Source organism: Mus caroli, unplaced genomic scaffold, assembly GCF_978045245.1.
Source record: "Mus caroli unplaced genomic scaffold, Mus_caroli_1 scaffold_9, whole genome shotgun sequence".
Taxonomy (NCBI): Eukaryota; Metazoa; Chordata; class Mammalia; order Rodentia; family Muridae; genus Mus; species Mus caroli.
In genome coordinates this window covers 95,497,629-95,519,641 of record NW_028227264.1, presented here as the reverse complement: position 1 = coordinate 95,519,641, position 22,013 = coordinate 95,497,629, and the positions used below count along the sequence as shown (strand labels likewise).

The 22,013-nt window shown below is 37.4% G+C and overlaps 1 protein-coding gene across 3 annotated transcripts in view; it reads right to left on the bottom strand.

Moving 5' to 3' along the window:
• Positions 1-22,013, bottom strand: part of Eea1 (early endosome antigen 1) — a 120,618-nt gene that overhangs the window by 51,198 nt on the left and 47,407 nt on the right. For 2 of the 3 annotated variants that reach the window (XM_021174057.3, XM_029482447.2), the window contains 8 exons: positions 14,036-14,163; positions 13,414-13,468; positions 13,258-13,323; positions 10,055-10,094; positions 9,022-9,135; positions 8,326-8,447; positions 6,936-7,091; positions 1,061-1,177 (listed from right to left, as the gene is read on the bottom strand). In XM_021174057.3, the coding sequence (XP_021029716.1) occupies positions 1,061-1,177; positions 6,936-7,091; positions 8,326-8,447; positions 9,022-9,135; positions 10,055-10,094; positions 13,258-13,323; positions 13,414-13,468; positions 14,036-14,163 (798 nt within the window). Of the gene's footprint in view, positions 1-1,060; positions 1,178-3,671; positions 3,702-6,935; positions 7,092-8,325; positions 8,448-9,021; positions 9,136-10,054; positions 10,095-13,257; positions 13,324-13,413; positions 13,469-14,035; positions 14,164-22,013 lie in introns of those variants that run through there. The other variant, XM_085843114.1, reaches the window with a different exon arrangement.

Here is a 22,013-nt window from a genome sequence, read left to right as displayed (position 1 = left end):
GACTCTTCTTTCCCATAGGCTTACTTATAAAGTCCCTGACTGATCCACCCTTCTCCACCTCTTCCAGATGTCCTGACTCGTTAAGAGGTCAAAAGTACATGAAAACAGTGACTATTTAAAACTCACTTGTCCTAAAATATTAAACAAGTTCTATCAAGCTGAGGTGGTAGCACACACCTTTAATCCCAGCTATTCTGTAATGAGTTTTTTTGGTAGTGGATAAGCACACAAGATACAATTGATAATGAATGTGTAAAATTTAATATGAAGCTCACAGCATCCAGTCTGAATGCCTAGCTATATAGTAGTTCACTGAGTTGTATAAACTTTGGATCTGGATAATTTTTTTTGTGATGTTTTTATTTATTTGTAAGGTTTTTAGATAATAACTCTTATAAATGTGTATATGTAAGTATAGATACATAATAGAATTACAATACAATCCAGCAACCTGATTCTTGGATAGAGCCAAAAGAACTAAAAACAGGGTCTCAAAGATATTTATACACACAAATTCTAAGCAGTGATATTCAAATAACCAGAAAGAAGAAAGCAACCCAAGTATTTATTGACAGATGGGTATATATCTCAAACTTAAAATGCTGTAGTATCATTCAACTATAAAGACAGAATGCTGATGTAAGGGACTCAGATGAATCTTTCAGGATATTATGTTAAATAATGTCAGTTACAAATCCACAAATACCTTATGATTCCACTTATCTAAAAGACTTGGGTGTGTAAAAGTATTAAAAACACAAGAGAACATGGTGGTTGACTGGAGTTCAGGGAAGGGGCAGTAGGTAAGGCTGTTCTTTGGGTATAAGACACAGTTTTGCCACACAAAGAATTCTTAGAGGCTGTTTTGTACCCCCATGTGGATATACTTAACATTTAGTATATATATACATACATACATACATACGTACATACAAGGGGAGGGAGGGAGGAATGAGGAAGGAAGGGTGAGTTGTCTTACTTTATAAATTAAATTAATTTTAATGATTAAATTTAATAATTAAAATCTATTCACCACTCTATGTAGCTTTAAAATTCTTACCTGGTTTTTTTGTGTTAATTCATTAATTGAACCTTTAAGTTTTTGTATTTCCTGCACATATACTGCAACTTCTTGGGGGCCTTTGGCAAGTTCACTCCTTAGCTGGTTTATTGTAGCCTGAAAAATAAAGTAACAATTAAAGCAAATGAATGCAGGAACACAAAGATTTGAAGAAATGATGGTTTCTGCTGCTGGGGCAGTAGACACATGACATTTTACAACCTGATCTTTATTCTGATAGCAGTAATACTCCCACCGAAAATTTTTTTTGCTTAAAATTAATTGTTAAAATACATCCAAGATGCATGATTCATTTGTTAAATTATATGTCAGCTGAAATGCTGCCATCTTCATCTATCTGAGGTAACATCAAATTTTTAATTTCATGGTTTTAAATCTATACTTTGAGCCTCCTGAATCCAAACAGGAAAACCAAGTTATATCTAGAGATTCTTCAACCTTCCACAGCATATTCACATATGCAATCTGGTTTGTTTTGGGTGAATCACCTTTCTGATAAATAATGAGAGTATATTTATCAAAACAATTTACCAAGCTAAGGTCCAATGTAGTTTCATTAACCAAGGCTACTTTATGGTCAAGTTGAATAGAAACATGCTAGTGAATTTAAACATTTTAATAACAATAAATTAATGTTTATTGTTTAGATAGTTTGATTGCTTAAAACTAATGAAAGGGAAAACCAGGTGGGCAAGTATCTTAAAAAGCCATACCTCTAATACACAAAAGCTCAAACACTAGAAAGCTACTACAAATGATATTAACAAATGAACTTTGTATTTCTAATATTTCTTGCTGGCTCTACTTTTTACATACTGAAAGTCAGTCACTTCCATTGCACACATTCTTTATGCTGAATAAACTTTACAGCATGGACATGCATACATTTAGAATTCTGCTCTTAGCACCCAACCCTTGATCCATATGTGTTACAAATCAGTCCCTGCGTCATACAGAAGAGACCTAGGAGGGTCTGGTTTGCAGTGACCCAATGCCACTGCTCAGATACTGCAGTGACTCTCTAGGAACCCGGACTACACAGAACTTAGCTTCTGAGGTACTTTCAGAGGTGTAGTGTCTTCATCCATTTAGAAAAACAATGGCTTCAAATTTCAGAAATCAATTTAACACATTAATGACTGAAGGTTTAGATTAATGTGAGCACTTGAAAGTTTAAGAGAGGTGGCAAGAGTGTGCCCCAAAAGGAGGACATCGGATGTAGGAGACTCAGGAAGGAGTGGTCATATGGCTTTCCCTTTCTCTGCTGCACATTACCAATGATCATTCCTAGCTTTTAAAACCATAAAATATTGTTCTGATTTGAGGAAAAATAGTGATTAAAGAAAAATATTAAGAGATATAAAATATATTTTCTCTTCAGATAGTACCACAGTTGACACTCCAATGTTTTTCTCTTTCTGTGGTAACTTTCCCTGCCATCTGCTCAAGTCCATCTATGGCTTGCAGGTCAGCACTTTCTATGATCTCTTCCCAGGATTCTTCTTTACAGAGCTTCATGGTGACTCCCACTTACAATATCCTCCTCCCTCATATCCTTGAGATCTTCCTCTGCCATGCCAGTAAAATTGCCCCATATTATTTCTGGCTCCACCACAACACACACACACCCTACTTTTTCTTCCTTCTTCATAGAATTTGCTATCACTTCACTTCCTACCGTGATACAGTTTGATTATAGAAACATCTCAAAAGGCTCCTGTGCTTAAGCTTTGATCCAGTTGATCCAATCATTGAGAGGTCGTGGACTGGATCATGAGGGCTCTGGCCATTGAGTGACTGTGATTTGATCCTGTCAGTAGGAGGTGATGAAATGTTTGTGGTGAGGGACAGTGAGAGGAAGTAGTCACCAGGGGCATCTTGACCCAGGTCCCTGCTGTGTGCTTCCTGGCTACCAGAAGTTAGCAACCTCGGCCACAGTTCCTGGCTGCCATGACATTCTAAAGGAAAGAACCCAGAAAAACCTGGACTAAGACCAGAAGCCAAAATGAATCTTTCATGCTTTGAAATTGTTTCTCTCTGGCCACTTTCACAGCAATAAACAACTACACAACACCAATGAAGGCTGGCTTTGTTACACAGTTCTGATTCCCACAAAGGAATATGAATGTTACAAGAGCAGGCACTGACTTGACGCTGCATTCCTAGAACCTAGAATTGTTTCTGCTGCTTAGCGTTGGTTCAAGACATACTCCCCAGTGAGTGATCACCCCCAAAGATTTCATAGCTGTTTATCCCACTAGAACAATATATGAGACCCTAACAAGATTTTATTGTCCTTGATGCTGTTACTAAACTGAATACTAGGTTTTTAGTAGGACTTAAGTTACAAATAACTAAGGAACAATATTTTGACATTCTGCTAGTACTACAGAACTATAATAACTGCTTGAATTTCTACTATTAAGAAATAATCATTTTAAAATGGATGAGAACTCGTTTGATTAACAAAACAAAAATGAGCATGTCTATGAAGTTCTAAGATTGCCCTATCACACCAAACTACACAGGACAATAGAAGGTGGTGGATAAAGATAGTACCAAACCCAGCAAGTGTCCCGAAGCACATTACCTCAAATTTAAGCATCTCCATTAGAAAGCAGAAAAAAAATAATAAAATGGTGGATGAAAGGTGGAAGACAGTACTGACAAGGCGCACATTGAGAACACAATAAAAATGTCCAAACATACTTACAAATGGGATCTCTTAAACTAACATACTTAATATTGAAATATTCATAAATAGCTTAAATAATCTTAAATAGCTGTGTATGATTATAATCATCATTATTCCATGCTTGTATAAACATTTTTGCTCTTAAAATTAAGATCCAAATAAGATTACTTAAAATATAAATAAGATTCTTTAAAATCATTTCCATTAAATACCACAACATATCTAAACTCATTGCAGCTTTCTTTAATATTTACCTTGATGAAGCATTTTCAAAATAATTTTAAATCTTGAAACCTTCAATCTTCAATCTATAAAATCTCCAACTACTTATTAAGTACTTCAAATGCTTTACAATAAAAATATACTTTCATAAATATATAGAAAATGCAATAAGCTCATAAGGTATGTAAGTTTCAAGGAGAATAAACCAAAGTTGTATTTAACAATATGTTCCAGAATACATATCACCAATCCCAACTAGAAAACATTTGATAAATCTTTATATTTCTTGCTTCTCTAATGGCTTTTAATTTGTTTTGGTTCTGATTAAGAGAAAGTAATCACATCTATAATAATTTGATTCTAGTAAATTTTTAAATGATGTAATTCACTAATATACTTAGATAAAAACAACTAGAATTGAATTTTAATTAAACACATTACATATTCATAGTAAGTAGAAACAACAACAACAACAACAAAAACCCAAATGAAGTCAAAAACAAGTATATGAGATGAAACAATCTATTATACTAATGTTTCTATGGAAACAGTATTAGATAAACTTAAAAATATTTTCAGTTACTCAATACATAACAACATACAATTTTGGCAAAACACTAAAGTAGCAATAAACATTACACAAGGTTAGTAGCACAAAAAGCTTGCATGGTAGCTCACTCTCCTAATTCCATCTTAGAGGGCTGAGGCATATGAGAGATTGAGGCAGCCAGAGCTACACAGGGAGCTCCAGGTTAGCCTTCAGCTAGACTGAGACACTGTCTCAAAATAAAAACAGAAAACAAGCAAACAAAAAGCTTAGCAGCACAAAGTCACTCATGAGGCAATTATGAGACAAGTTAAATGGAAGACAGGGTGCTGAGGGAGGAGTGCTGGGTCTGAGTAAGACCTAGGTTCTGAATTTTACACACGTGACTGAAAGTCGGTTACACCTAATTGAGCCTCGGATTTCTAATAACTTTATAAAATCAGATGAGAAACTTTTAAAGCAACACAGTACTCAAAATGACCTGGTGGAGTATCAGAAACCTAGTGGTGTCCAAAAGCAATCTGTCTAATGGCATTAGTGTGACTCTGATAATACTTCCTTGGGGGTGGGGGGATCAAGGGGCAGAGGGGTCTTATTTTTGTTTTTTGAGACAGAGTTTTTCTGTGCAGCCCTCACTGTCTTGACACTTGCTCTGTAGACCAAGCTAACCTCTCCACCTTCCTCTCTTCCTGAGTGCTAGGATTGAAGGTGTATACCACTATGGCATGGCTTTTGCTAATATTCTTAACTAACAAGTATGATTCTTTAATTCACAACTAAAAAAAGTCAGAGTAAATTCACTTTAAAACATGTATACTCTAAACCCACCATTAATTACTTCCATTAACGTTTAGTCACCATGTGCTTTTATATGGAAATGTCAACATTCAATGGCATTTTTAAGTGAAGAGAGTACTGTTATAATTTGAGAAGTTATTAGTCAGCAGTCAGATCTAATCAACACGAGTACAGAAATAAATGACTAGGCTTGCTCAAGTTAAAGTCATGTAAACACACTTTCCCTTATCCGACTTTGACTCAGCATCTTCTCATCTTTTATGTGTACAGGAGTGTTACTTGAATGAATGTATGTGCACCATGTATGTGCAGCGCCTGTGGAGGTTAAGAAGACACTGTCAGATCCTCCGGAACAGGAGGGATAGAAGGACACCGGGAAGAGTAGCCAATGCTCTTGACTGCCGCCAATTCCAGTTTCAGTCTAATTAGTAATACCCCTCGACACTGAACTGACTTTAGTAAATTTATGAACCCCTCAAACTATTTGGAAATTTGTGAACCTGTGTGGTTAGGGTTATGAAGTGTCATTTTGGGGAATCTACATGGTAGCTTAGTGTCACGCATCACAGAGCTTCATAATCTCATGCATCTTAAAACTATCCACTCTTGTTAAGTTCCCACTGATAAGACACAGATAAAGAAACACAGGAGGAACCAGACACAGGATATCTGTAATAGTTTTACTCCATGATTTACTGGCATGTTACTATTTATGAACAGAGTGGTATTTTGGTCACCAGCTAAAAACTGTCACTACAACAAATGCTTTTGTTTTTCTGTTGTTCTCTGTTTTGGGACGTGTGTGTGTGTGTGTGTGTGTGTGTGTGTGTGTGTGTGTTCAAACAGGGTCCCTCACTATGTACCCAAGATTGCTCTTAAACTCATGATCCTCCTCTTAGCCTCCAAATGTTGGAATTCTACGTGTGTGTGACAACATATGACAAACTAGATCTAAGTTATGGTAGTAGGTTGGAGCAGTTTTTTAAGATTTATTTACTTTTATTTTTTACATATAAGTGTTTTGCCCATGGTACATCTGTGCACCATGTGTGTGCCGGGTGCCTTCAGAGGCTAGGAAGAGAACATCAGATCCCTGAGAAGTGAAATTACAGATGTTTGTGAGTTGCCTTGCGGTTGCTGGGAACCAAATCCTGCTGAGAGAGTGCTTTAACTGCTGAGCCCACCCTCTGCAGTACCAATTCAACACTTCAGCTACAGCATTCAATGCCTATCAATTAGAAATAAATCTATTAAAAACAACATCATCTGCTAGGTACTATGGTACATTTCTGTCATCTCAGGAGACCAAGGAGGTTAAGAAGAGCCTCCATAATGAGACTGCATGCCAAAAATTTTTACAGAACCAGAAAGAAAGCAAAGAAAGAAGCAATTATTTCTAAATATTTTCCCAAAACAAAATTTTAAAGTAACTACAGGAAATGACATCAGACTTCGTTTACTGCTACCAAATTAAGATAAATTCGATTATCACTTACCACCTGGCCTTAGTTATCTAACTGCATGCATATATGCATCATTTATTAGGTAGAATAGTAATCTATCGTGGAAGCATTCCACTATGGTGTCATTACCTCCAAATGAGCATGCTCTGATTGTAACTTTTTGCATTCATCTTTAAGTTTTTCAGATTCTCTCTCACGTTCCAAAGTCATGTTATCCATTAGTGTTTGAACTTGGACCAGTTCTTTCTTTAGTACAGCAACATCTTCTATACCAGGTCTCTGAAGCTGTGAAACATACATTTTAACTAAATATTACAGTTAAAAAAAAAAAACCTAAAATAATATACATTTTAGAAAAAGTCACTAAAAGGAGATCAAAATAAAAACAAACATTATTACCAATTTTTAGACTCTAAACCCCAAACACTGATTCCTGCTTCAATAAACCAACGCCCTTTCCATTCATTCGACTTACAGTCTCATCAAGCTGCACGCTAGCAAACTCACACCCACCCAAGTATTTCCCTGGCTTGGCTTCCCTTAACAAACTGTGTATGGAACCTAACAATTGCTTCACAGACTGCATTCTTCCCTCTGCTGAGGAGCAGGCAATGGGACTAAAGAAGTGAGCTCTGAGGGGACCTCTTGCCTAGCACGGAGCCATGGGGTCTACACCTTATGGTGATACAACAACAACATTTAAATAAGGAAGAAAAGATGCAAGCTCGTTCTGGGTTTCCAGTCAGTTGCTTGCATTCAGTCCTTTATTCATGTATTTATTGAGTGCCATATAAATAAAGATGTCAAAGATAGGTCTAAGGTTGTAAAGCCTAAGGAACACTGAACCATGATACCTACTGACAAATACCGCCATCAAACAAGTCGGACTTGAATATTATGTTTGACGAATTTGAAATAAAGTTTCTTTCCAGTTGGAGGCAATGCTAAAACCTGATGCACTGTGAAACTGAAGTGTAAGGAAAAGTCTGCATGTTGGCACACAACTTTAGCCCCACACTGAGGAAGCAGAGGTAAGAGGATCTCTCTGAGTTGGAGGCCAGTCTTGTCTACATAGCAAGTTCCACGACGGCCAAGGCTACACAGTGAGATCCTGTCTCAAAAGAGCAATACAATGGGAGGAAATGACAGCTTCAGAGATGTGGAGAGAGGAAATATTTTAAAAACAAAACAAAAATTTATACTTAAACAGAAACAACAATATCATCAAAGGAGTTAAATCACATAATTTTATAACATCTTTTTTACTTTTAAAAATCATAGGGCATATATATGTGTGTGTGTGTGTGTCTGTGTGTCTGTGTAGAAGGATATACGGTATCTTTTTCATTGCGTCCAGTTCATTAAACTATTTTTAAAATATTTCTTCAGCTGGATATTTAACTCAAAACTTCATACATTATTGGCAAGTTCTCTATCACTTAGCCATATGCCTGTTATCATATATATTTCATTTTAATAAGGATGGTACAAATTAACATAATGATGATAAATAAATTACCAGCTCAGTTTTCAGATCTTGAATTACAGTTGTCTGTTTGTTTAATTCTTCTGACAAATGTGTCACTTTTTGTTCAGCAGCTGCTCGGAGACTCTTTTCTTCATCATATTTTGACTTTATATCTAATTAAAAATAGCAATACATATATTGATTTAATAATATTAACCCTGAAGGCAGGCAGGTCTTATAAGTCTGCATATATTAACCTGCAAGGTTATACAAACTTAAGTCTAATTCACATTCCTTAAGTACCTATAAATATACCCATAACGTTATGATCATGTTAAATTCTAACCAATAGTAGACTACTTAGTACTTTAATGTACATACATAAAATGTTTTACCAAAAAGCACATAATTTGAAACAAAATACATTATGAATAATTAATTGATAGTATAACCAAGTATTAAATCTCTAATATATTATACAATCAATTTATTTAAAATGTTACATTTCAATCACCAAGCATATCAAAAGAGAATATTTAACTTTAAATTTCAAGAAGAAAATACTAAAGAAAAAACATTGAAGGACAAATAATTTATACAGCAATTCATATTATTAAACTCCATTAATCACTTCTATAGTTTACAAAACTGTTTTAATACACTTAAAACATTAGTTTTCTAAGACATATAATGATGAAAGAGTAGTAAGAACATTTTATTGGTTAAAACAATTCAGATTCAATATACCTGCAATTTCAGTAGCAAGTTGGGCTGCTTTCTGTTCAAACAGATCTTTCATTTGCTTAATATTAAAATTCTCTGTTTGTGCTTCTTCTAATTGTTGCTCTAAAGCCTGTAGCTCTAGAAGAGAGCATAGCAGTATGTAAAATATAATGTCAGTTATATACACTAAGTTTTTATTACTTATATCATAATCATGTAATAACAATTGATGTGATTCCATCTATAAGATTATTTTCACATTTCAAAATATTGAGCATATTTGAATCATTTAAGGTAAAAATCACAATTTATAAACTTGATTTATAAATAAAAAATAATTAGAATAACCTCCAAATATCTATAAATATTTGCTTAGAGGTTTAGTTTTGCCTTTTAAAAATTAAGATAAAATCTGAAGTGTAAAAAAGTAAAGAAATAAAAGATTTTAAAAACTAAGATCTTACTTTATAGCTAAGGTTAGATTAGAACTTGTGATTTTCTTTTTCAGCCTCCTGCATGCTAGTATTACAGACATATACCATCATACCCATTTTAAAATGTATTATGTTGTTCAGAAACATTATAAAGTAAATTTAGAAATAACTAAGAACAACAATGGCCTTAAAACACATTAGTTAAAATGTGCAGTCAATGTCTGTCACTGCTGCTTCATCCTGAGAGAAGTCCCTTAACTACAACTTCTACTCTGAGTCTAACCTGGACTAGTCACTTAGTATCCGCCCACTTGACAGCTACAAAGACGTTCATCTCCTCAGTTACTGCAAGAGGTATAGACACAGCATTACCTAAGTAGACTGAACTTTGAGAAATCATTGGGGTAACATTCTAGAGGTTTATTCATATCTTCAGAATATAATGAACTAGATAACTGACTAAATTGTGACACAAATAACTATCTAAACAGAACACACAAATAAAATACTTTTACCGTTTTACAAATAGCATATATAAACATAAACAAAACTCCTTTATCAGGTATTAAATTTTTAAAAGGATGAGAAAAAAAGAAAAATTAAAACAAAAATGTTTTAATTACCTGCTGACGAATCAGTCACCAATCCATCAGATTTAGCCTCCTTAATTAAAACAGAACACATAAATAAATGTGGTAAAAAGAGAAGAAAACTCTATACAATTGCCATGTCTGTCAAGTTAAGTAAGAGGATCTGGGTTAAGATCAGAATCTGATGGTTCTCCTCCTTTCAGATCTGTAAGCTGTCATTAGATGGCTGGCGTCATTTCACTGCAGTCTGCCAGTCCAAGGGCTTTCCTATGTTTGTAGAAACCTCAGTGTCATGCAACAGGTGACATCCACAATTCCATATATTCAGCAATAAAATAATAACAGCACTTCCCCTGTCTCCAGAACCCAGCATCAGCTCTTCCCACACTCCACGTACAGGCACCAACTGCTGGGCTGCAAGCACACAAGCCTACCACACAGCTCGAAGCACCGCTGTCTATCTCTCCAGACCAATAGCTCACGCTGTGTCAGGCTCGGTCGCACTCCTTTAGCCTTACTTCTCAAATCTCGCCCCACCACCTACAGTGTACTCTACCAGTAAGTGACCCTTGCTACACAGCTCTCTGGAAAGCATCACTCTCAGGAAACCACTTATAAAGGTGCACCTTAAATTTTAATGAGATTTTGCTTAGCATGAGAGACTGATTCTACTACAGTTGAGACTTTAATGGACTTTAATAACTGTGGCATTCACTAAGTTGTTCATGTAACTCATCTATTGAATGTATTCTCTGTGAAATTTGTTCACTGTATTCTCTCCTTTAAGCACTTAGAATTTAAAGGAAAATAAGTAGCAACAGATATATGATCTAAGAGATCAATACATTGAACATATGCTTACTAAATGCATAAGAACACCAAAACTATTTAAAAATTGGTAACCTTTACAGAGACAAAGTTTGGAGCTGAGACAAAAGGATGGACCATCTAGAGACTGCCATATCCAGGGATCCATCCCATAATCAGCCTCCAAACGCTGACACCATTGCATACACTAGCAAGATTATGCTGAAAGGACCCTGATATAGCTGTCTCTAGTGAGACTACGCCGGGGCCTAGCAAACACATAAGTGGATGCTCACAGTCAGCTATTGGATGGATCACAGGGCCCCCAATGGAGGAGCTAGAGAAAGTACCCAAGGAGCTAAAGGGATCTGCAACCCTATAGGTGGAACAACATTATGAACTAACCAGTACCCTGGAGCTCTTGACTCTAGCTTCATATGTATCAAAAGATGGCCTAGTCATCCATCAGTGGAAATAGAGGCCCATTGGACTTGCAAACTTTATATGCCCCAGTACAGGGGAACACCAGGGCCAAAAAGTGGGAGTGGGTGGGTAGGGGGTGAGGAAGAGGGTATGGGGGACTTTTGGGATAGCATTGGAAATGTAAATGAGGAAAATACCTAATAAAATTTTTTTTAAAAATTAGTAACCTTATATATGCCATCCACTATGACAATCAAGAAGGGCATTATTGTGTGAGAGTGGAAGCAAGGGTTAGACACTGGAGCACAGGTCAGTAGGAAAGCACTTGCCTAGTACACAGGTCCCTGAGTTCATCAATCATCCCAAACAGAGAAATAAAGGAAGGGCTCATAAGACGGCTCAGTGGGGAAATGTACTTCTCACTAGGACCTGAACTCACCTTCCTGGGCCAAGAAAAGAAATCTACTCTCACACTCTGTTTGCTGACCTCTATCTACATGCAAGAAGGTACCCACATATATGTACACACACACATACACACACACACACAAACATACATGCATAATAAATAAATGTGAAGCACAGACATACTTTAACCTATAAAACACTAGGCATGCCTTTATTCTCAGCAGAGGCAGAGGCAGAAGCAGGCAGACCTCTAAGAGCTTGAAGCTAGCTTGGTCTACATAGTGAGTTCCAGGACAGTCAGGGCTATGTAGAGAGACCATGTCTCACAAAAGAAGGGGGAGGGGGAGGGGAACGGGGAGGGGAAGGGGGAGGGGGAGGGGAAGGGAAGGGGAGGGGAAGGGGAGGGGGAGGGGAAGGGGAAGGGGAAGGGGAAGGGGAAGGGGAGGGGAAGGGGAGGAGACAACCACTACCACTACCATATCCTTTAGGGCTAAAGTCATCCAGGTACCGGGAAAAAATTAATAACTCTTTCACATATTTTAAAGAGTTAAGTCCATGTCAAAGAATAAAGGATTTCCATATTGATGGCTTAAAATATTTAAAATGCATTTGCTTCTAAACAGGAATTTACTAGAAACACAAGTTATAACTTACACTATTGAGAATGTATTTATGAAATATGACACTCTGGCACATGTATAGTCCCAGATCTTGAAGGACATTTTCCAGAAGGCCTTGTTATCACAAGAAATGACAATTCCATTGTTACTGCCCTTAAAGAGTTTTCAGTAAGATGAGATGAGAAAGTAGAGGCCAATGATTTGTGTTGAGCCTCAGTTTTTTAAGCCATTTAAGTATACTGTCAGAAAAATAGAATAACATAAGCTTGATGTTTTAAAAACTGATAACTGATTCTCTTTTAAAGCAATGTATATAGATGATTGATTGATAGATGATAAACAAACAGATATAGATAGATTGATGATAGATAGAGGTGATAGACGATAGATGATAGATACAGATGATAGACAATAGACAGACAGACAGACAGACAGACAGATAGATAGATAGATAGTAGTCTAAATTTTAATTGTGTGTATGCACAAGCACATGTGTGCAGGAGGCCAGAAGAGGACACTGGATCTCCTGGAACTGCAGTTACCTGTACCTGAGAGCTGTCTGATGTGGGTGCAGGGGATCAAGCCTGGGTCCTCAGCAAATGCAGCAAGCACACTTAATTATTGAGCCATCGCTTCAGCCCCTTCACTCCTTTTGAGACAAGGTCTTGCTATGCAGCCTAGACTGTCTTTGAACTCATATTTTCTGGCCTCTGCCTTCCAAGTGCTGGGATTACACACACACTATCATACCTAACATAGCAAATTCTTAATGACACATGTTTAAGAAGTTTATCTTTGCTTCCCATATATGCTCCCAAATTCATTAGAATTATACAGACTATTTAATAGGCTGTTACACAAAAAATAAATTAGGAAAGGATTTATATCAAGCCCCTTATAAAAGAGTATAATGCTTAATTTTCAGCAATAAAAATAAACAACTAATAAACATGCTTTAAGAATTTAAAATGCAATTACTTGCTGCTGTAGCCCTTGATATTTTTCTAATTCTTTCTTTAATTCTTCTGAGTACCATTTTTCTTCCTGATAAGAAAGATTTTAATTAGTAAATTTTAAAGCAGTTTTTAATGTGAAGCTCTAAAAATAAACAATCATTAGCGTGTTTATTTTTACCTTAAGTGAGGCCTGTAGGTCTTGGACCTCTTGTCTGAGTAGTGTTATGTCATCTCTAAAGATGCATGAGGAGAGAGGAAAAGTCTTTTAATTTATGAGCTTAGCAAATGATAATCAGAAACTTTTAATGTTATAGCTTTCTCAATTATTTTAAAAACACTGAATGTTTTCTGTATAAAAGCCTTTAGAAAAGTAATTTCAGTCTTAAAAGCACATGGTTTGCAAACACAAACAATTCTCAAGCAAATAATAAGCTAATTACCAAGTGCCTAGAGCAGAAACAAAGTTACCAACAATACTCAGGAATGGCTCCCTGACACAGTTCGGGTAAAATCCAAAGCTGCCAGCAGTACTGTAAAATGTGCATGATCTGCCCCTGCCTGGTCACTCTCCCCTTCATTCACTTGCCTGTATAACACTGGATTGTTTCTGACTCAAACCCACAAGAAGCTCAAACTCCCAAGCTGACAAGCTAGGGAGGAAGACCATGCTAATTGAGGACAGACTTAAATTAAGTAGTATGAGAACATTACAATTTTCAGAAAGTAATTAATGTTGACATAGCAATTATATCACATGTGCATTCCATGACAATATCCCATTTCAAACTAGTATACTGTACCGTGTCAAAGCAAGACTGGCCTCTCCACCATGACCGGAGTCATTACCAGCATCATGAACGGCCTGATAGTGCTTGAAAAGCTCATCAGCAGAGCCAAGAGATTTCATACACTGGGGACATATGAAACCCTATAAAATGGGGAACCAGAAAGTTTAAAAACTATTTAATTTTGAAGAACAACACTTAGCATTTATGAAATATGGCCAAATTTCATAGTCATACCATAATTGCCATTAAATAAACTGTAATGTATAATGATAAGCCACAATTCTATTATCAAGCAAAGGTATTTATTTCACTATTAATTCTGCTTAAAGTATATAAAACATAAAGAAAACACAGCTATCTTTTAGGCTGCACCAAATTAATGGCTAAAGAAATGAATGAGACATTAGTTTGTGGGTTTTTTTTTTTCTTTTGTGAGACAGGGTCTCACTATGTAACCTTGCATATCCAAAAACTCACTATGTAAATCCGGATGGCCTTGAACTCACAGAGCTCTACTTGCCTCTGCCTTCTGAGTACTGGAATTTAAGGCGTGTGCCATGACACCAAGCAATTCTAGATTATTAGTTGAAAACATTTTCCACCACAATTTTTCTCTGTGTGTGTATTCTCATTAAAGTAACAATTGTTCTAATCTAATTCATAGGAATATAAAAAAAGGTAAGCTGTTGAAATGATTTTGTCACCAAAGGGAAAAATCAAGACCGTAAGAGTCTCACACAGAGCTCTATTGGCCAAGTGTTGTAAGCACTCTGGTTATTCATCAGGTATCTATTGTCATCTAATGATAATAATAATAACAACAACAACAACAGCTCTGTGAAAGACACAAGTTTTAAAATACAGTCCCAGCCCACAAAGAAAGGAGAAGACCGATAACACACATGGAAAAGTATCCTTTTGTGGAATGGAATCAATGGTTAACCAAAGGGCAGTAAACTGACCAATGTATGGCTAGCTAACACAAACTGTATTAGCAAGTCAAAGCAAGTCAAAGGCTCTAAGAACTCCCTTGTTAGTGGTCTGATGATCCTCTAAAAATTATTTGTTTGAGAGGTATATAAGTTGTAAGTAGCATACAAAGTATTGCATTTTATTTCAGCAAAATTAATATACAAAAGAAATCTCACTTTTAGTCTCTTAAATTTTTATATTCAAAGTTTCTATGAAGTCGGGCAGCCTTTAATCACAGCACTCAAGAGGCAGAGGCAGGTGGATCTCTGAATTTGAAACCAGCCTGATCTAAAGAATAAGTTCCAAGACAAAAGAAAACCTGTCTCAAAACAAAACAAAACATTTCTATGAATAATAGTTTCCCACACTTTGCACATCCAAACACTCCTCACCAAGAGCTCCAAGGATGCCTTACACTAAATCCTTACCTTTACAAACTACCAGAGCATGTCAACTCTGAAAACACTCCCAGCCCCCACCAACTCAACCTACACTTCCCTCTAGTCTTTAAGAACATCCCCCATGCAATTGATTTTGCCGGGGTATGTCCTATACACAAAATATTTAAGTTTGTTGAAACAAAGATAGAGTATCAGTGAAAACTTCATGAAGTTTTTAAGTGTATAATTCTGCTAATTTGGTGGCAAGAAATAAATCTGAATTGAGTTTAGCACGTGCACGGTAATTCTGGGTTGTTTCTCTATTTCAGACACAAAGGTGAAAACTGCACATCTCAGTGCACATCTGCATTGCAAGCAACAAATAAGTACGTGCTGATTTTGAAACTATGAAAACTAAGGTTTGTTTCATAGGGATGTAGGAATACCATCTTTTCTTCACTCTATAAACAGTAGGACAATTCCCTCTAAAGATCACTGTTGTCCATGAGTATGTTCACTCAAGCAGTGCACTGGTGTTGTCCATGAGTATGTTCACTCAAGCAGTGCACTGGTGTTGTCCATGAGTATGTTCACTCAAGCAGTGCACTGGTGTTGTCCATGAGTATGTTCACTCAAGCAGTGCACTGGTGTCTTGCGCACTATCTAATCAAAACTATCACTTTCTTTTTTAAGAAAATGTCCTTGCCATATTGCAACAACAACAACAATGACAACAACAACAACAAAAATTAAATTGTGGAGGAAGAAGACCGTGCCACCAGACAGAAGAACTGGTAAGGTCGAAACAGGTTCAAAACCCCAGAAACTTCAGAATAGTGAACAGCAGGAATAGACCCAGCTCCCTGCCTGCTCTACTTATCCAAGAACAGGTACCCAGGACAACGCACTGAAAGGACCATGACAACCAATCAGACAGCATAAAAACCTGGAGTGCTCCATGCTAATGAGATACCCAGATAGGCCCCAAATATTTAGCCAATGAGCTTCCCTTCCTGGGTACCCCTTCCTGCAAAGGTTTTTTTTTTTTTTTTATTACTCATTTTATCTGTTTACCTTTCAAATGATATTCTCCTTCCCAGTTACCCCTCCATAAATCCCCCCATCCCATCTTCTCTCCCCCTGTTCTCTTTGCCTCTATGAGGGTGCTCTTCCACCCACTACCCAACTCCTGCTTCACCACTCTACCATCCCCCTACACTGGGATATCAAGCCTTCACAGGACCAAGGGTCTCTCCTCCCATTGATGTCAGATAAGGCCATCCTCTGCTACATATGTATCTAGAACCATGCATGGATCCCTCCATGTGTACTCCTTGGTTGTTGGTTTAGCCTCTGGGAGCTCTGGGTGGTCCCGTTAGTTGAAATCATTCTTACTATGGGGTTGCAATCCCCTTCAACTCCTTCAGTTCTTCCCCTAGCTCATCCATTGCAGTCCCCTGGGTCAGTACAATGGCTGTCTGTGAGTATCTGTATCTGTATTGGTCAGGTGCTAGTAGAACCTCAGGAGACAGCCATACCAGGCTCCTGTCAGCAAGAACTTCTTGGCATCAGCAATAGTGTGGGGGCTTGATGTCTGTGAATGGAATGGTTCCCTAGGTAAGGCAGTCTCTGGATGGCCTTTTGTGCAGTCTATGTTCCATTTTCTGTCCCTGTCTTTCCTTTGGACAGGAACATTTCTGGGTTTAAAATTTTGAGATGGTTGGGCAGCCCCATCCCTCAACTAGGGGCCGTGCCTATCTACTGGAGGTGGCCTCTACAGGTTGTACCTCTCCTTTGTTGGGTATTTCAGCTAATGTCATCCCTGTTGGGACCTGGGGGAGTCTCATTTCCCTGGCATCTGGGACTTTCTAGTGGCTACCCCCAGTTCCCCAAACCCACTGCTTCATATTTCTATTTTGATTTCCTGACCCTCTGTACTTCTCTCCCTTCCAATACTTGATCTTGCCCCAATTTTTTCCCTCCTTCTCTCCCTCCCAGATCCTTCCCTCCCTTTACCTCCTGTGATTATTTTGTTCTCCTTCTATGTAGGATTGAAGCATCCACACTTTGGTCTTCCTTCTTCTTAAGTTCCTGGGTTTGTCGGTTGTACTGTGGGTATTCTGGGCTTTTTAAGCTACTATCCACTTTATCAGTGAGTACCATGTGTGTTCTTTTGTGTCTGGGTTACCTGCTATGAACATAGTGGAGCATGTGTCCTTATTACATGTTGGAGCATCTTTTGGGTATATGCCCAGGAGTGGTATAGCTGGGTCCTCAGGTAGTACTATGTCTAATTTTCTGAGGATCTGCCAAACTGATTTCCAGAGTGGTTGTACCAGCCTGCAATCCCACCAGCAATGGAGGAGTGTTTCTCTTTCTCCACATCCTTGCCAGCATCTGCTGTCACCTGAGTTTTTGATCTTAGCTATTCTGACCCGTGTGGCCATTCTGACTGGTGTGAGGTGGAATCTCAGGGTCAGTTTGATTTGCATTTCCCTGATGACTAAGGATGTAGAACATTTCTTTAGGTGCTTCTTGGCCATTCGATATTCCTCAGTTGAAAATTCTTTTTTTAGCTCTGTACTGCATTTTTAATAGGGTCATTTGATTCTCTGGACTCTAACTTCTTGAGTTTGTTGTATATATTGGATATTAGCCCTCTATTGGATGTAGGATTGGTAAAGATCTTTTCCCAATCTGTTGGTTGCCGTTTTGTTCTATTGACAGCGTCTTTTGCCTTACAGAAGCTTTGCAATTTCATGAAATCCCATTTGTCAATAGTTGATCTTAGAGCATGGGCCACTGATGTTCTGTTCAGGAAATCTTCCCCTGTGCTGATGTGTTCGAGGTGTGAGGGTTTATTTCTGGGTCTTCAATTCTATTCCACTGATCTACCTGCCTGTCTCTGTACCAATGCCATGCACTTTATATCACTATTTCTCTGTAGTACAGCTTGATATCGGTGAGATTCTCCCACAAGTTCGTTTACTGTTGAGAATAGTAAGAGAACTTCAAACCAATTTTCCTTATGAATATTGATGCAAAAATATTAAATAAAAATTTTGAAAACCAAGTCCAAAAACACATCAAAACCATCATACACCATGATCAAGTAGGCTTCATCCCAGGGATGCAGGGATGGTTCAACATGTGAAAATCCATCAATGGAATCCACTAAATAAACTCAAAGAAAAAAATCCCACATGATTATCTCATTAGATGCTGAAAAAGCCTTTGACAAAATACAACAGCCCTTCATATTAAAAGTATCAGAAAGATCAGGAATTCAAGGTCATACCTAAACATAATAAAAGCAATATACAGCAAGCCAGTAGCCAACATCAAACTCAATGGAGAGAAACTTGAAGCAATCCCACTAAAATCAAGGACTAGACAAGGCTGCCCACTCTCTTCCTACCTATTCAATAGAGTACTCAAAGTCCTAGCCATAGCAATTAGACAACAAAAAGAGATCAAAGGGATACAAATTGAGAAGAAGGAAGTCAAGATATCACTATTTGTAGATAATATAATAATATACATAAGCAACCCAAAAAATTCTACCAGAGAACTCCTACAGCTGATAAATAACTTCAGCAAAGTGGCTGGATATAAAATTAACTCTAACAAATCAGTAGACTTCTTCTACTCGAAGGGTAAATGGGCTGAGAAAAAAATTAGGGAAACAACTCCCTTCACAATAGTCACAAATATCAAATAGTTTGGTGTGATTCTAACTAAGCAAGTGAAAGATCTGTATGACAAGAACCTCAAGTCTCTGAAGAAAGAACTCAAAGAAGACCTCCAAAGATGGAAAGAGCTCCCATGCTCATGGATCACCAGGATTAACATAGTAAAAAATGGCCATCCTACCAAAAGCAATCTATAGGTTCAATGCAATCCCCATCAAAATTCTAACTCAATTCTTCACAGAGATAGAAAGAGCAATTCTCAAATTCATCTGGAATAACAAAAAACCCAGGACTGCAAAAGGTATTTAACCCCTGATTTACCCTGAGTGAAACACATGCATTCACATCCACCATAAAAACAATGCAGTTTGTACAAGCAATGAGCATCTCCTTTACTTGGAACCAAACTGGATGCCTCCCAATCCCAGGCTTAGTCATCCCCTTCCAACATGGCACATAGGAACACCATTCTCAACTCCCTGCAGTCCACAGCAGTGTTCTGGTACACAGGAATCTGAGAATCACAGCATCCACCCCAGATCTCACAGGCTGGGGCTCCTATTACAGAGTGTTCTCCTTCCCCAGTAGCTGCTGGCAGCACTCTGGCACCCAAGCAGTGAGGCAGACATGCAGCTGTCCCAGTATGCTCTCCTTGACATTTGTTCCCTGGTATATAATAATGCAAATGGTTTCAGCCACCTCTTACATGTACATACTATGCAGGGCAGTTATGGATACATATGTGCCAGAACATATATCCCTACCTACATTCCACAGGCATTTCACAAACAGTAAACCCAAGCCTTGACTTGTTTTCCAAAGTTATTTTCATTAACTTTCACCTTTCAACATGAACTATAAACTTAAGAATGATGAACAGCCCTTCTACCTCATTGGTCATTAAGACAGCACGCCTAAGCATTCTTCCCTTCTATGTTTTCCTCCCACCCTCTCTGCAGCGTCTCTTGTTCGGTTACTATCTATTGTACTGACAAATGTAGTAATATTCCAACAGTGTACCTATACCTAGCCTACTTTCTTCTGACCAATGGATGTTCCACACAGCTGCATCCAGAAGTGTCTTCCTAAAACAGACTCTTCAATACTCTTCACCAATCTTTATTATCCGCATGACCCACAAGCTCTCCATGGCCATTCTGCTAATGACTCATAAAATCTGATGTCCAAACCCCTCTAAATCTATCCCACATACTTCAACAATAGTAGCACTCCTATATCCCTGAGCACAAATGCCCTCTCTGCCTTTACATATACTTTTATGTCCTCCAACAACACCATTAACTTGTCAAGTTCTTTGACTCTAACAATATATCTTTTTACCTCTATGCCCCTATGGACAATGTGGTTCATTCATGATAGATAGATAGATAGATAGATAGATAGATAGATAGATAGATAGATAGATAGATAGATAGACACACTCACACACACTTATAATAATTAAATTATAAGGTTAACAATAAAGAAATTGGTTGAACAGTAGTCCATTAATAGCTTTCAAATAATAAAAGCTTACAAAAGCAGAATGAATAAAATAATAATCTCTGAACATGTGAAAACTAAAAATATTTTTTAAAACTTCTCTTTTTCTTGGGTATTGATGTAAAACAATGTATCACCTTGTCTTAGTTAGGGTTTTACTGCTGTGAACAGACACCATGACCAAGGCAACTCTTATAAAAATCAACATTTAATTGGGGCTGGCTTACAGGTTCAGAGGTTCAGTCCATTATCACCAAGGTGAGAGCATGGCAGTATCCAGGCAGGCATGGCACAGGAGGAGCTGAGAGTTCTATGTCTTCATCCAAAGGCTGCTAGTGGAAGACTGACTTCCAGGCAACTAGGGTGAGGATCTTATACCCACACCCACAGTGACACACCCATTCCAACCATGTCACACCTATTCCAACAAGGCCACACCTTCAGATGGTGCCACTCCCTGGTCCAAGGATATATAAACCATCACACACCTAGTCAAATACAATAGCATATACCTATTATAGCATATACCTATATTATAGCATATACCTATTATCCCAGCACGTGAGAGGCAGACAAAGGAAAATTTGAGTTCAAACCCAGTTTAGGTTACAAGACCTTGTCATTTCTGTCTGTGTGTATGTGTGTGCATGTATATATATATATATATATATATATATATATATATATATATATATTATGTAAAACATGGCAAAACCAAAGCTCACTGATAGAAAGACAAATACTACCAGATAATTCTATAGAGTAGATTCATAGAAAGACCTATGATAACAGAAGCATTATCAATTCATCACACATAATTATATATATATATATATATATATATATATATATATATATATAAAACATGTGTATCTCATCTCTATCTTATTGAAGCTTCATCCAGTATGTATTAATATATTCATGTAAATATTGTGTTGAACCCTGAGATTGTGTTGTTTACTGGAAAAAAACTGTTTCTAGTTGTGATGCGGCTAAGCCTTAGCACACACCTTTAATCCAAGAGCTTTCTGCTTGAATATTGAAAACAGGATTAAATAAAATCAACCATAGGTCAAGAGGAGGAAAAAGCAATCAGTTCACAGGAGTGAACACTGGATTATTAAGAAAAAGAAAGAGCGAGTAAGGAGTCAGGAGGACGGACAGAGAGGCGTACAGGAAATTGAAGGGAGGGACATTCAGTTTGGAGTAGGTTTTCTGAGCCTGTGTGAGAGAGGGGCATTGCTGCTGGGATGTGGGCTGAGGAGGGAGGTCAGCTGGGTGCCTTCTCTGCCTCTTTGAACCATACAGCTAGCTTTTATCCCAGCATTTGGCTCCTGAGTCCTCATTGGTAAAATTTAACAATTAAGATTTTGTTTAAAAAAAAAAAATATTGCTCACATGAGATTTTTGGATCAGGTTCTTAAAAGTGAATGAGTGTTCCCT